A 15,414-nucleotide genomic window follows, 5' to 3' on the forward strand; every position below is an offset into this window, starting at 1 on the left:
GTCATGAAAAGAGAGAGAACGCGGCGGGAAGGCACTCACCCCGAACATTTGCCTAAGGTCGGGGTCCCGGAAGCGGAAGGGAATGTTGGAGACGTGTAACCTTTTGGGCTGCTGCTTCTCCGAGGAGTCGGAGTGCTGAAGCTGGAGCTGCTGCGAGGCCTCTGTTTGCGTCACGTCATCTGTCTGCCAGAGGGAAACAAGAGAGACACAAGCTGCTCGTTAGCTGCTGCAGCACCGGGAACCCCCCGGTCCTGAAGTCTGCCGAGCCGGGTCGGAGGAGGAGGGCGGAGGGAGCCCCGGCCAACCAACCCACAGCGTCCGCCATTTTTCAATCTGCCCGGGAAGCGGCGGCGATAAACAGTCGATGACTTATGGTGTCAAAGCTGAGGTTGTGCATTACAAATCCGCTTATTAATCTCCTGCACTTGAGCAACGAGGGAAGATTGAAGGTGCTGACAAAAAGGCGTGGATATAGATCCCAGCGAGCCCTGGCGCGTGGAGACTAAAGACATATTATTGGTGACGTCTGCACGCCGCCGCCGGAGCGCCGGGCCCAGAGGCCTCCGCGTTGTTGTTCCCATCATTATGCCAATGAGATGCTGACATTTCTGTATAAATGACGCCTCTGATGTCAGTGACAAATTCCGCTTGTTTCGCTCAGCGACATCGGTGATGGATGGAGCTGAGGGAGGCGCCAGCGCGTGGCTGCGGACGGACCCCGGCGCCGTTTCAGGATGCTCATTGGTCGAGGCTTCATCCTCTCTTTTACGCACCAATGACGGATAATTCCCCGCTGGTATTTAACGAGGTTTTTCATACTTGGGTTGTTTAACCTGCCAGCTCTGAGGCGGAAGCACCTTCCTTTAAACTCCCCGCAGCTCAAATGAAGACAGGGGAAATGGAACCGCTCGCATCTGGAGGCAGTTTAAAGAGAAATCACACGTTTGAAACGTTACACGATAGTTGCTGCAAACAAAAACATCAAAGCAAGTTGGGAGTAACAGCCGTGAAGTCTGGGAAGACGAGGCAGGAGGAATCAGACACTTACGAAACGATTCACACGCGATTTACAGAAAAACGCTATTGTGAAATCAGCTGCAGTTACACGCGTGGCCACAGGGGGTCAGGCACCAGGAAGTCACCACGTTTGTTGCTTCTTCGCTGATCATCGTTCAACAGCAGGAAAATAATTCCAAACAAAGAGAAGCCTGTTGCAAACACGCGGGAGGCGGTGGGGGGGGGGGGGGCAGTGGAGGTGGGGGGGGTAAACAAGAGCGTGGAAGTGGTGGCGCCGGAGCACAAAGGCTCTTTGAATGTGATATGTAAACTGCGAGGTCTCCTGGGGAGCGCTCTCCGAGTACGGCAAACACGGCGAGCGCCGGCTGGGGAGTCACGCACACCGACACAATCTTGTACCGCGATACAGGCGTGAAAAGAGAGTGGGATGCTGCCAGAGTACAAATGGTTCAAATCCCTCTGCCTCTCCCTCACACACACACACACACGCACACACACACACACACACACACACACACACACACACACACACACACACACACACACACACACACACGCACACAGATAACCGTCACCCCCTCGGAGGCTGTCAGATGGCTGCAGGCCACTCTTAGTGATGCATTTGCCACCATTTAGGAGATGGAGTGGGGACTTCTTGGTTCTAATTCATCATGGCGGTATTATCATCATCACCCCCATAATGATGATCGCCTTTATTATTCTCATTATCATAATCACAATCTCCACTGTAATGCTCCTCATTTATTTGCTTTATAGCCCATTCTGAGGCGCTGACATACACTGTTCGCAGTCAAAGTTGTGTGGTTCAAGGTCCCGCTCCGTCTCGGGGGGCCGGCCTACCTGGGGGGCGGCGACAGGCCCCGCCCACACGTCCCCGGGATCGGGTCAACGGGCCTAAATGAATGAGAGCCTCACGTGCAGCTGGAGCTTCACCTCCTCTGCCAGGATTTGACTTTAGTTAAAGTCTCCGATGTCAAACTGTTCCTCTCTCACTTCCTCTCCTGCTTTTTATGCCAGAGCTCGACAATTAATCCGATTAATCCGGTGCTGACAGGAGCCAAAACACGGAACGCCAGCGGGAAAACCTCGTCCCGGGCGAGACGCAGAACCTGGGCTGAAAATTACAAACAAACGGTCCAGAAATGCTTCCAACTCGTGCCGTTTACTAAAAACCGGACTGGGGAATTCCTGAAGGGTCCTCGGCTTCGATTAGGGAACTTTGTTGTGGAAAGATCAGGAACAATTTGACGCATGTAGGAAAGGACACAAACAAAGGGGTTCCTGCCCAGGCTACCGGGTCTGGGAGGTGATTTCCATCATCGCCGGGGGAACGTGGGCGGGGGAGGAGGGGTCAGGAGGTGCGGGGATTTGGCCGGCCCAGTGGCGAGGAGTGGATTTGTGATGGAGCGAGACGGGGTCTTAACTCTGCTCTGTCTCCACGCGCTGCAGGTTAATAGCCTGAGTGGCCATGTTGGGCCCCGGGGGCGACACGTCGCAGACAGATGCTGCAGCCGCGGAGGGTGACAAGGTACCGGGGCCCCCGGGGTCAATCCGTTTCATCGGTCACAGATGACACTATCGACCTTTGGCGCGTGTTGCCAGACTACTGAGCAACTCTGTCCTCCAGCTTCTTCATCCCAGCCAGCGTGTTTGCAAACATCCAGATTAACTTTCATCCGGCGCTCCGACAGGCCGGCGGCCGCTGACATCGGGGGCAAATACACATATGGAGAACACAAATACAGAAGTGCTGACTCGCACGCACCCGGGACCACATCCCTGCTAACTCAATATCTCAGTGTCACTGGGATCTGGGATGCTCCCGCTCTCCAGCCTGCCTGGCTGGGAGCTGCTGGTGTTGCAGCAGAAAATAATTACCTCTGTGTTGCCGTCGGAGGCCACCTTCAGAGGCGCTTTCCCATCCCGACAGCTGCTGTCACAGGAAGGAGGCGGAGGAGGATGCAAAACACGCCGTCACCGCTAAAGCCCGCAAACCAGGGAGCGAGCGAGCTGTCAGCTCCCGCTACTCTCCGGCTTCCTCCTCAGCCGTTTCTCTGGAAGACTCCCGCGCTGTTATTTGCAAATCGCCTGCAAAGTGCCGCGCTCAGCACTCTGGCCTCCTCGCAGAGTGGCATTACAAGAGCATAATTGAAACGATCTGATTGGAACGCCGCCAAGCAGGTAGATTACATCCGATTAAACCGGGCGGGGATACCGAGGCTCCGCTCGCAGGAATTATAATGGCCCAGTTCTAATTCATTATTTTCTTCTCTCAGTCTTCCGATGTTTATTTTCCTTTTCCCTCCCGTTAAAATGCTGCGAGTGTGCGGCGGCTGTCACCCGGGGGAGCGAGGAGGTGCGACAGCCGTCTGAAGCTGATTTCACTTCGGCTTCTCCCGCTCATTTCATGGAAGTTGAGGCAACACTGAGGTTTAATTGGATCAAATCAGATCAAACGCTGATAAGTCGTCATCAGCGCGGCGCTAAGCGGGAGCGAGTGTTCCTTAAATACACGGAAAATGGGAGAAACCTGATCCAACCTAAAAATGCAGCGAAACGCCGGAACGCCGGAGCGTCGACGTTCCAGCCGCTACCTTGACTAATGAGCAACTCGTTCATCTTTGGAGCCAAACTAGCGTGAAAACAAGACGTCGAGAGTCGCGCGGAGTTCATGTTTTTCCTGTAGCGTCACATGACTCCCACTTGAAGCCCTTGTTCTCTAATTCCTGCTCACCGTCGGGAAACTTTGCTCTTGACTATTTGCATTGACTCAGCAGTTTTTTGTTCCACTTCCAAGAATCTCTCAGACAGATTTCCTTTACGAGCGTGGGCTGAGGCTCACGGCTATTTTACCTCTTTACATCCATTGCTGATATTAAAGTGAAGGGAGGGAGAATTGTCTTCTGCGCCATAAATTTAAGCCTAAACTTGTAAATGCTTATCAAGGCTAAAGCCCACATTCATTTGAAAATCTGAACCTTCTTTCAGAGGAAAATCAGGAGCAGCGAGAAGCTGTGAAACAGGAGGAAACTCATGAATCCAGGGGTCCGAAATGTAAACTAAGCGTAATAATGACAAAATATTCTCATTCGATATCAAAATATAGGTTGTTTTTGTAAAACTAGCTAAGCTAGCTTAGTGCTTTGCCTTCACTCATAACGTCATAATTAGCTTCCACAGTCATGTGGCAGCAAAACGAACTAACTCCTTTCATGGTTAAACTCTATGCAGACGACATCACGTTATTCATTTGTAATTTTTGTGGACTTTGTGTCAAATCTGGGAATATTTGGTGATTTCCAAAGGCTCCTCCCCCCTCTAGATAACAATGGTGGCCTATAGGCTGCTGTGCGTGGGCGCATGTACAACGGTTTGTCTTTCTCTCGCAGCCCTGTGTGTGTGTGTGTGTGTGTGTGTGTGTGCGTGCGTTTTTGTTATCACCGTCCCCCAGAATACCCTTTGGAAAGTCTTGGTGCCGCTGACACGGGGCTGTGGAGAATCTGGAATTGAATGCTGCCCTGACGCCACAGCCTTAATTTGTTATCAGGCAGGAGAATGATTACTCATGAAATCCAACCAAACCTGACGGTATTTGAACCGCGCCAGATAACGAGCACACTTCATTCTCTCCCTGGCAGCCCTCATCTCCGAGGATTTGGAGAGAAGTCGGGGGCTTCTTCTCTTCCCTTCACTTTCAACTCGGCTTGTTTGAACGTGTCACAGAATGAGGTCCCACAAGCTTCGCCGTGGACGCCGCCACCTTCGCGGCGCCGATGACGGCCGACCGGGAGACGCTCATTAAAACACACTCCGCCAGCCTCCGGAGAATTCCTAAAGAATCCATATGTTTTCACTGCATTTCCCACCCTTTAGACCCGTTTTAGGTGTTTCAGTTGAGGAGCAAAGCCTCGCCGAGGGTGTGTGGGGGGGCGGAATGCTGCGGAACGCCGAAGATGAGGGGAGGAGATCTGTTCCCCCCGTCGGGGTTTCTGCAGGGGGGCCCAAATCAAAGGTGCCCGCTCCGTCTGCCCAGGGAAAACAGGACGAGTCTGTCATTTATGCTCGGGAACGCAGCAGAGGGCGACGCAACACCACCGCCCCCCCAGGATTAGACCGTATTCACACCCCGCTGGTCTCACGCCACTGTCCCGCCGGAGCAGACGCCGGGCAGAGGCAGAGGCCGGAGACGGAGGACGGAGCGGAGGGAAGCATAAAGGAAAGGCGGCGAGCTCTCATCTCACCATGGCCACCATCTTTGGATCTTCTTCACAGCGGGAGAAGAGATGAAATGAAATCAAATGGAGAGGGAGAGAGGGCGAGCGAGCAGAGGACTATCAGAGGACGGGGGGGGGGGGGGGCAAACCTCCTGCCAAGTCTCTTCTGCCTTTAAACTCTTGTGAGTCGACCATTACAGTGAGTACGGCAGAACCGCGGAGCTGCGCACGTCTTCAAATCAGACATTGCAGGGCGGCGCTAATGTGCCGCGCGACACCGCCGCTCCGCTCCTGCCGCATAAGCACTTCCTCCGCCACCAAATGTTCGCAGCCGCGCGGTAATTGTGCGTCGGGGAAAATGGAGTTATTAACAATACGCTTTATGAGTGACCCAGATCCCTCTCAGGAGAGCCGCGGCCTCGCCGTGACCCCTCCCGGCAGGTGTTTTCATGCTGAAAGGAGGTCTGGACGTCTTTTATGTTTTATCTCTGCCAGCGTTATCTGTCCTTCTGAAGTTGGCGCTCAGTCATCCTCACGTTTTATCTGCATCTGCCTCTTGTGAGGGTAAACCGCAGGTCAAGGCAGAGTATTAGTGGCAAAGAGCGAAAGCTATCCTTTAGAATTCCCTCCGCTTCCGAGCCGGGCGGAACCGCCGGCGCTCCGACGGTGAGGAGGCGGAATCGAGCTTTACGCGATGGTTCCAGGAGAACCTTCACGACGCCACGTCCAGATGTAACTGGTCCTGACGCACTCCTCCCTAAACCCCGCCCCCCCCCCCCAGGCCCCCGGCAGGCGAGGAAAGAGCAGCGCTAACAAGGGAAATTAGCAAATTTAGCCTCCGATCGGGCAGAATTTTGCCTTCTCGCTGGATCGGAGCCACGGTTTTACAGGACTGCACAGACGTTAAGCAGCAACAACAGAAACACACACGTGTGATGAGAAAAAGAAGGTAAAATAGTGTTTTTTACTTGCTGACAGCTTGCTGAGAACAGTGTTTGCAGGTGATGGAGGACACTGACCGGTGCGGTCGTGGTGGCGGTGATGGTGGGCGTGCTGTTGTCAGTGCCGGCCGGCTCGCTGTGCGTCTGTGTGGGCGTGTACAAGGTCATGGCGTGCTCGGGGACCCGGCTCTGCCCGCTGTAGTCCTGTGTCGGGAGCGGGTGAGGCGCCGCAAATTCAGCGGGAATGCCATTCTGTGGGGGAGGAGGGTACTGGGCGGGGGTGTACGGCTGGGCCATGGCTTCGGGGGGGTTGGTGGCCTCTTGGTTACCCTGCGGAGCAGAAAAAGACAACGTTTTGATCATTGCTTGAAGTGTCCTGCAAGGCCAGCGAGTCGGAGAGGAAACGGGCATCGTATCACGCCTCCGCTCGGATTAGAGGGATCCTTGATCATCGCTAATGAACACAGTTTACGCCGGCGAGCGCGGCGCCGCGGCGGCGGGGGCGACGCTCCGGGGGGAATCTCAATTGCACTTGTGGCAAAGCACAAGAGGAAAGATCAATTAATTGATCAAATTTTGATTAGAGCCTTTGACTTCAATGACAGGTCTGTTAAAAGAGCAGCTGCTCCCTCTCGGAGCGCCGCTGCCGCTCCCTCTCCCGCTCCCTCTCGGAGCGCCGCTGCCGCTCTCTAAATTCCTGCACCTCTTTGATGAGCTGCTGCGTTGGCTCCTCTCATGTGAGATTTATCCCGGAGAGCGCCACAATGATCCCCCGCTTTGGGCAGCGGGGACTTTCTCTCGCCTCCGAATGCCTCCGAGACACGCCCTGGTGTCATTTGGAACAATGCGGCGGCCGAACCGACCTCGGGAACGCCGGAGCCCGGAAACAATAGAGCTCATAAAAAACCCCAGCGGAACGTCTCCGGGATTATAAAAACACTACTTAGTTTCTGCTCAAAACAGGGAGGAAGCGCATAAACAAGCGTGTCACCCGGCATTTAGTTCCAGCACCCGGAGGTTCATTAGAGCGCCGTCTCCGTCCGGGAGAACCCTCCGGATTCACACGTGGGTGCTGCTCCCGGCTTTAGTGATAGATGGGCCCTCCGCAGCCTCGCACACCCGTTGTCTAGTGCCGATGCTCCAGATGATGAGCTGCAGGAATAATGGACTTTTCTGGCTGGTGCACATTGTTAAACTCGGTAATGGCCGGATCACAGAAGTGCACGTCTTATTGTGGCGAAGCGCTCGGCTCGGCGAATCCAGACTAATGAGCGGAACGGCGAGATCGGCGCTGCCGGAGCACATATCCATCCCCACATTAAAAACGCGGAGGGAAAAGGTGAGACAATAACAGCGGAATCCAATAACACCCGCCTGCAAATACCCTCAATCAGATTTAAAGATACAAATCATGCGAGCCGGCTGCATAACTCTCCACCGGAGCGAAGGAGGCGGGAGAAGCTTTATGATTGGGGAAAAACAATAACAGTAAACAGATAGAGAACTTTGGCTCTTCCTACAAGCTGGCTGGGGATGGCGAGATGGAAGATAGATGTCCTTTATTCCCTTCTTTATTTATTTTTCCGCGGCGCTCGGCCTCTTTCCGGAGCTTTCTGCGGGAAACAGACGACGGCGCGGCGGCTTTAATGAGCGGCGCCGCTCGGTAAACATGGAGGGAATAATTCTGCTCTGACGTGTTGGCAAACAGAGCCGCTCGCTCAATTAAGGAAAGGCTCCATTATCTAAATGAAAAAAGCTTTGAGCGAGGAGAGCTGTCCAGGGCCGGGGGGGCCGCGGGGGCCGCCGGAGCTGCCCGACCTAATCCTTGCTCCCGTTCCATTGTACTGTATTTCTACCCCCCCCCTCCCTTTCATGCTCAGCTATTCCTCCACCCTCCTCTTTTTATGCGAAAAAACTTTTTTTTAATCTCCCCCTGTGCTCCACTTTTCCTCCCCCTCCAGTCACGGCATTATATAACACACTGGCATTGCGGGGCTTCCTAATTCATGGAGGCTCTTGATGTCGGCAATTTTGAACTTCTAAGCACCCATTTGAAGGAGAACAGTGTTAGCTAAGACGAGAGACACCACCTGGAAACGTCCCTCTGTGAGCCGTCCACCAGCGGTCCAGCAGCCACCCGCACATCAGAGCGTTCACGCCATGAAAGAGATCAAAGCCGGAGCCTCCAGGTCTCAGCCTGTGACCCTGATGGAGGTCTCCACCCTGATGGAGGTCACAGGTCGCACCAGGCCAATTCTGGACTGATGCGTCCAGACTAAAGGACCTGGCTCTGCCAACGGGCATATGTCCAAACACTGGACGGGTCCTTCTGGGACAGGGGACCTCTGAGGGTGTGGCACCGGGACAGGGGACCTCTGAGGGCGTGGCACCGGGACAGGGGACCTCTGAGGGTGTGGCACCGGGACACAGGGTCCTGCTGAACAGGGTCCTGTCTCTGGTCCCCTTAAAGTGGCTCCCTCCCTAAAGTGGATTTGATTATAATTGTAGGCCAGGACGAGGGCCAGGACGAAGACCTGCTCACTGTCCTAGTTTTGGGTGTGGGAGCCGTGGGTGGATGATCAGCGGAGTCTCAATAAAGGGTGCATAGATTTGGGAATAACTGCAGCAGCTTCGATGCTGCCGAGACGTCAGCAGAGCCTGTTGACCTCGGAACGTCGGAGAACATTTCCCAGCGGAGACAAAGAGGCTCTTTATTCTTTGGAGTGTTTCTGCTGAGCACACTCTTGGAGTCCCCAGTTCATTAGACACTTCCCTCTATCCCGGAAAAACACTGGCGACTCTTTTGTCTGTTATTCCGCATTTTCGAAAGTGTACGGAATGACCGCGTGCCGCAGAGCATCCCTGTGGGTCAGGATGTAAATGGCGCTCGCGGTGCTCCCAGCGTTTCTGTGTCAGGCCTGCTGCCGTTCCAGCTCCGAACAAGGACTGCGACAGAGCCGAGTGACACATAAACAGGATTACAGCCGGAGCGCCGGGGCTGGAGGAGCGAGCGCCGGAGCGCCGGGGCTGGAGGAGCGAGCGCCGGAGCGCCGCGCCGCTGCCGTTTCAAAGGGCAGCCATGCAAAAGCAAGAGGAGGAGAGCACAGGCCTCATTAGGGAAACACAAAGTAAGACGAGCGCTCCTGTGATCTTCATCTCCCTCTGAAGTGTGTGAGCCAGTCACCCGGAATGACGTGGGAGTAGAAGAAGGAGCCATGCAAATCAGCCGCTGTCCCGGTGTGACCACGCACCCGCCCTTTGGCTCAGCCGGGCTCACCGAGATAATCCGCCTAATGAAGACGCCCCCACGTGCCCGTCAGGTACGCGCAGGGGTTGGAGGCCGCGAGCTGTCGTTAGCATTCCGCTCCCCTCAGGCCGGTTCCTGGGAACGCGGCAGGTCCCGCCGCAGCACTTTAATGCCCCCTTTAATTCCCTGCTCGTACGTCAGCGGCTGCCACGCGCCACCTCAACAGCGTCCCCACAGGCACATCCACCAGGAATAAAGGCGCCGTATCGATCCGCCACCCTTTCCACTCGTCTTTCCCTCCGTCCCCGCGCTCAGCCGCTCCGTTGTTTCACTGAGGGGGACAATCTTTAATCTTCATCACTCCGCTGCTGGAAAATTGGATTGGAAATTCTTACTTAAGGAGATCACTTCTGGAGAGGACTTGCTGGCTGTTTTACTCTGAGAGTCAGCATCAGGAGTCACGCAGGTCAGGAGGGCCTCGCGGCGAGCCCGGCGCCGAGCTCCCAGCGTTCCGAGACGCGGAGAGGCTTAACCGGCCCTCGTGTGAATGGCTGCGGATACATTCCATCTCAGCAGGTACGACGGCTTGGCCGCTCGCCAGTAATCCCTGATCCTCTTCAGTGGCGTGGAGAGCGGCGGCGGCGGCGTCGAGAGGCCACGAGGAGACGGGCTGCGCAAACACGGGCGCCGTTAGGAGGGACTCATACGGGGAGAGTGCCGCGCCGGCTCAGGCGTGCGACGGAGGGTCAGGGAGCACCGGCGAGGCAAAATATAGCAGGCGACTAATTGCGTTGCATTGAATCCGGGGGGAAATCACTCAAATGGGAGCGGGGCCGATCAATCCCGGCGATCCGGCTCCGTGATGGAGTGGGCAGCTTTATGGCTGCGGCTCGCTCGCACGCCGCCGGGCTCATTTTTCAGCAGAGGCCTTCCTGCTTTCCATGGATCCGACTGTATGACACTAATGGTCTCCAGCGCGCCGCCGTCCTCCTGATTCTGTGCACTAAGCAAGTCGGGCAGATTTACAGCGCCGCAGCGTTTCTGCATAATCCAAACAGCATGAATAAGTCAAACGCTGACTGAGGAGCTTTCTGCTCCTGGACCCGAGTCAGAACCCAGGCTGGGTTCTGCACTGTAATCGCTACTCTTAATCCATTTAGATCGCGCTGAATCCACATGGTAGCCACCCCCCCCCCCCCCCCCGGCCCAATCACACCAGCGCAACCTGGAGTCGGACCTCTGGGGAAGCCGGTTCTGCTCGTCCCACGCTCATTTCGGGCCGGGACAAAAAGGGGAACCTAATGAGGTGGCTGTGGAAGCAGCCGCAACGAAACGGGCGGCGTCGGAGTCCTCCCCGAGCCACCGGGAGTCGCTTTGTGGGGGCGCAGATGACTTAACGGCGCCTAATTCCGTCTGCTTTTCCTCGCCGCGGCGCTGCTCTCCAGAACAAAGCCTCTTCGGCTTTAAAGACCGCCTGACGAGCGACGGCCGCAAACTTGTGACAGGTCCCGCCGCGGCATCTCGCCACGAAGCCGGAGTTTGTGGCGAAGAGCAGCGCGGCGGAGCGGAGGCTGACACGCGGTTGACGCAACACCGGCGAAACAGCGCGGCGTTTCCAGGCGGCTGCATGAAAGCCCGCTGCTGTTCCCGGCTGCGGCTGACGCGCGGCTAATTGCAGCCCCGCGCAGAGGCGGGCGGGCGGGAAGACGGCCCGGGAAGTTTTCCACGGGCAACTGGCGTTCATTTTGTCTCGAAGGCGCGCGGATAAAGCTCGTCTAGCCGGGTCCATTTTAATTAGGGGAGCCGATCGTAGTCCAAGTCTGCGCGCTAACGCTCACCACAGGGCCGCGGCGTGCGCTAATTAGAACTACACACCACACAGTGAATCCAAGGTGAGCCTGGAAAACTCCGAAGAGGTAAACAACAACAAAGAAAAACACCTTCAGCCCAGTTTCGTGATCAGGCGCAACATTTGCTGCAACGGCTCTCCCCCTCCCCCTCCCCCGACCAGCGATTACAGCGCGGCGTTGGGGGAGGGGGGGGGGCTCTTAATGCAGATTCACTCTCATCTCCCGACACCGCCGCCGTCGAGGCCGCGTCCTCTCCGACGGGGCTGCGCGGCCGCTTATTGTTTCATCTCGCACTTCCTCCTGCGCAAAACTCGCCTCTTCCCATTTTCCCACCTCATTTATGAGAGAAGAAGAAAAAAAAAATCAATTCCTGAGAATAAACACCCGGGCGCTGTTGCCACGGCGTCCGAGTCGATTTGGGGTTGGCGCCTGTTTCCGCTGCGTTTTCCGAGAGGCTTAATGGTTTTCACGTCACCCACGTCTCAGCCCCTCTAAGGCGATTCTTCCCGGTTATTGGGAGCGCTTATTTGCTCGCCGGCCTTGGATGGAGGTATTAGAAAGAGTTCATTTTGCTCAATCCCTTGCTGATTTCTTCATTACGCCGCAGCGGCGGCGCCGGGACGGGACGGGACGGGACGGGAGCGCTCTTAGCGATGCCACTGCGAGCGTTACTATCCCTCGGAGACGCCGGAGCGCTACTTAATAACCAGAGCAGACAGAGCATCACTTTGAACTCCTGTGACATGTAATGAACCTGTCGGGCGGCGGCTCGGATGGAGCCGCGGCGCCGGAAATGCAGATGAAATAAATAAATAAAGGCGAGGACGAGCCTGGAGGCCTGGTGGAGAGAGCCATCAGTTCCACACGGTCGGACTCGGAGCGTTCTGCCGGCGCCATAAGAGGAGATAATTGTCTGTTGCTGCTGTTGCTGCTTTGCTTGTGGAGCAGATATTTACATCAGGGACTAATTACTCCAGCCGGAGTGTCAGAACCAGGATTAACTTGTGAGACGCGTTTATCTACCTACACGTTTAGTCTCCACAAAAGTAAAATCATCCCCTCCAGACGGGGCGTCGGGAAAAGATTCTGGCTGGTTCCAAACCCGGTTCCACTGAAGAGAACGTGGCTCTGAGAGACGGGATGGATTCTGCTCCTCTTTCATAGCAAACGTGCTCCTCACATCCCGGAGCAAACGCGCTCCTCACATCCCGGAGCAAACGCGCTCCTCACATCCCGGAGCAAACGCGCTCCTCACATCCCAGAGCAAACGCGCTCCTCACATCCCGGAGCAAACGCGCTCCTCACATCCCGGAGCAAACGCGCTCCTCACATCCCGGAGCAAACGCGCTCCTCACATCCCGGAGCAAACGCGCTCCTCACATCCCGGCTCCGTCTAAAGAGTCGTGGAGACGAGCGCCGGCACCGATCCGCCAAAACTCAACGACTCCTTTGAGATTGTTATCGATCACTAAGATAAAGACCTGAGCGGGATGAAAACTGATAACGGAACAGTGGGAACGTTCTGTCAACCTGCTCCTTCACAGCCGTAAATCACGGCGCCGCTTTGTCGCTCCCGCGCTCCCTCCCGGGGAGGAAAATGCCGACATTTGTCAGAGCATCAGCTGGTTCTCATGTTAATCCAGGCGGCGTTTTGTGCTGAGACCCGGGTCTGGAGGTCCTTGTGGGGGCTGCAGCAAGCTGCTGCGACCTGCCGCTCCCTTGACCGCCGTGACCACGGCGAACATATGCAAACGAGGCCCGGCGCCGGCCCGATCACGACCCCGTCACCGAGACTCCGACACCTCCCGCCGGAGCCGGAGCCGGAGCCGGAGCGCAGCGGGGAAAAAAGGCAGAGAAAAGGCGACGAGGACGGCGGGACTCAGGTGTGACGCTAACGCTAACGCTAACGTGTGTGTGTGTGTGTGTGTGGGGGGGGGCAGGTTTACATGGGCGGGATTCTTTGAAGTGAAGATGCGGAGCGCTGTAGCCGAAGCTCATCTAATCAGGGGCTAATTCCAGTTATTAAGATTGGTGAGATAACTTTGATTCATCACAGTCCATCTCCCCTTATCGCTTAATCACTGTCGCACTAAGCTCTTCTTCACTCGTCCTTTTGTTTCCGCTCCCCCCGGCACAGAGAGAGGAGGAGGGTCGGGAAAAGACGGAGAGACGGAGGAGTGAGAAGGAAAGATATTAACCATATTAATGACCCGTGCTTCTCCTCTCCTTAATGAGAAGGGTTATTAACTGTGATTATCCCTGATGAAATGCTGCTAATTCTTGAGAGCTTGAGAAAACTTGTCCAGTGGCTCCGCTGCCGATTTGTTCCGAAAGACGGAAGAAGGTGAGCGTGGTGGGAACGGGAGTCGGAGGATAAAGAGGCAGCGGCAACCTGGGGTAACGGAGACGCTCGCGGCGGGAAGCTGGAAGGGAGGATTTAGTAATTCATTTATTTTATGAAGTGAGCGCCTCTCTGGGGGGGCGGCGCCGCTCACCCGTTACCTGGGTTCACCTCACACCGGCGCCGATCCGGGCACCTATGCCGCCCTTTGACGGGATCGCCACGGAGATCGCCATGGCAACGGCAGCGGCGCCTCATCTGAGGTCAGGGGTCAAACGGCTAAAAGTGGGATTTTAGAACCGCAGCCTGGATCCTGGATCTGGTTCTCCCTACCGACATGTTCCCGATTCCAATTAAACTACGCTGTGAAATCCCAGTGGGGGGGGGGGGGTTGCTGCCCCCCGTGTGTAGCGCAGGTTCAACACGGAGCAGGTAACGTCTATCCAGGGGCGTGGTCAGGGGCGTGGCCAGGGGCGGCGCTCGATGGGAGCGTCGTTCCGGCTGCTCGATGGCAGGAAATCAGGGAAATGGTCCCGGTGATGAGGGCCGGTTTGTGCTAATAATCCTAAACGGACCGGAGCGGCAGACGTTCCCGTCGGCTCGTTTGTCAGACGTTTCCTTAAAGAGGGTCTCTGGGAGTTTAAACCCACAGAACGCCGGCGCCCTCCTAAAATCAGCGAGTGCCACGGAAACACCTGCTGGGCCCTCTTCAGATAATCATCCCGCTCCTCCACGCCGGCGCCGGCGCTGGCGCCGCTCAGCAGAAATTGGATTGTTTGCATTACTGACCTGTGGAGCAGGTCCGCCTGGGAACGGGCTACAGCCCGGAGGCCTGATTAGACGCAACCGGCTCTTCACAAACAAAACCTCCCTTTTCCGAAAGGTGCGGAAAACGGCGGCAAATGTGAGCAAGGCGGCACTTTGTGGACACACTCCATTTATTTTCTCCAATTAAATCTCTTTAATTGGATTGAGGGCTGGCACCTGGTTTACACTCTGTCAACCACGCACTCGCCAGTAATTGATGGCGTGTGTCCGCGCCGCCGCGTGCGTGCGCTGGCGTGCGTGGGTTGTGTAGCGGCGGGGGAGGGACGTCTCACTACTGCACGATTTCACCGTGATCAATTTATCAATGGCCCGCCTCGCTGTCCAGCAGGGACGCTTAATACAGGCGCACACACACACACACACACACACACACACACACACTGTGTCCTGAGTCCAGAATCTTAAGCTTCGAACCCTCTTTCGATACTGCTGCAAACCAGATCGGATCTTTTCTTCATTGATTGACGGTCGTCGGCGGCGACAGGCGGCCCAGTTGCATCATGGGATACTTTAATTACACACTGTCCAACGAGAGGATCATTTCAGACGTGGCTATCGACGGCCGATCGATCCCGCGTTCAAGCTTGAACGCGGAAGTCGTGTCATAAAATTGGAGTGGAATGGGCTCGCGCTCCTCCAGCGGCGGGCGCGGCGGCGAGCGCTGGTACAGGTGAACGTGCACGCCTACGCCGCCTCCCGCTGAATACAAATGCTGCGGCGGGATACAAATGGTGTGCGCCCACTCGTGGAAACAAGCAGAGATACAAATCCAGGAGATGTATCACGCCGCACTGACAGCGCCTTTAAGACATTGAGAAAACGGAATGCCGAGCGCCGCCGTACAAATGGAGAGAGGCAGAGCCGGAGCGGGAGCGAGGCCGCCGCGGACCCGACACAGTAAATAAAAATACAATTTCCTCCAGTGACATGCCCATTCTGTTGGAAGCCTGACTCT

The 15,414-nt window shown here is 55.9% G+C and overlaps 1 protein-coding gene across 12 annotated transcripts in view; it reads right to left on the minus strand.

Moving 5' to 3' along the window:
- rbfox3a (RNA binding fox-1 homolog 3a) overlaps positions 1-15,414 on the minus strand; it is a 261,145-nt gene that overhangs the window by 28,355 nt on the left and 217,376 nt on the right. For 11 of the 12 annotated variants that reach the window (XM_029836491.1, XM_029836495.1, XM_029836498.1 and 8 more), the window contains 2 exons: positions 6,221-6,523; positions 40-183 (listed from right to left, as the gene is read on the minus strand). In XM_029836491.1, the coding sequence (XP_029692351.1) occupies positions 40-183; positions 6,221-6,523 (447 nt within the window). The remainder of the gene's footprint in view (positions 1-39; positions 184-6,220; positions 6,524-15,414) is intronic. The other variant, XM_029836492.1, reaches the window with a different exon arrangement.

The sequence above is a fragment of the Takifugu rubripes genome, chromosome 5 (genome assembly GCF_901000725.2).
Source record: "Takifugu rubripes chromosome 5, fTakRub1.2, whole genome shotgun sequence".
NCBI classification, from domain to species: Eukaryota; Metazoa; Chordata; class Actinopteri; order Tetraodontiformes; family Tetraodontidae; genus Takifugu; species Takifugu rubripes.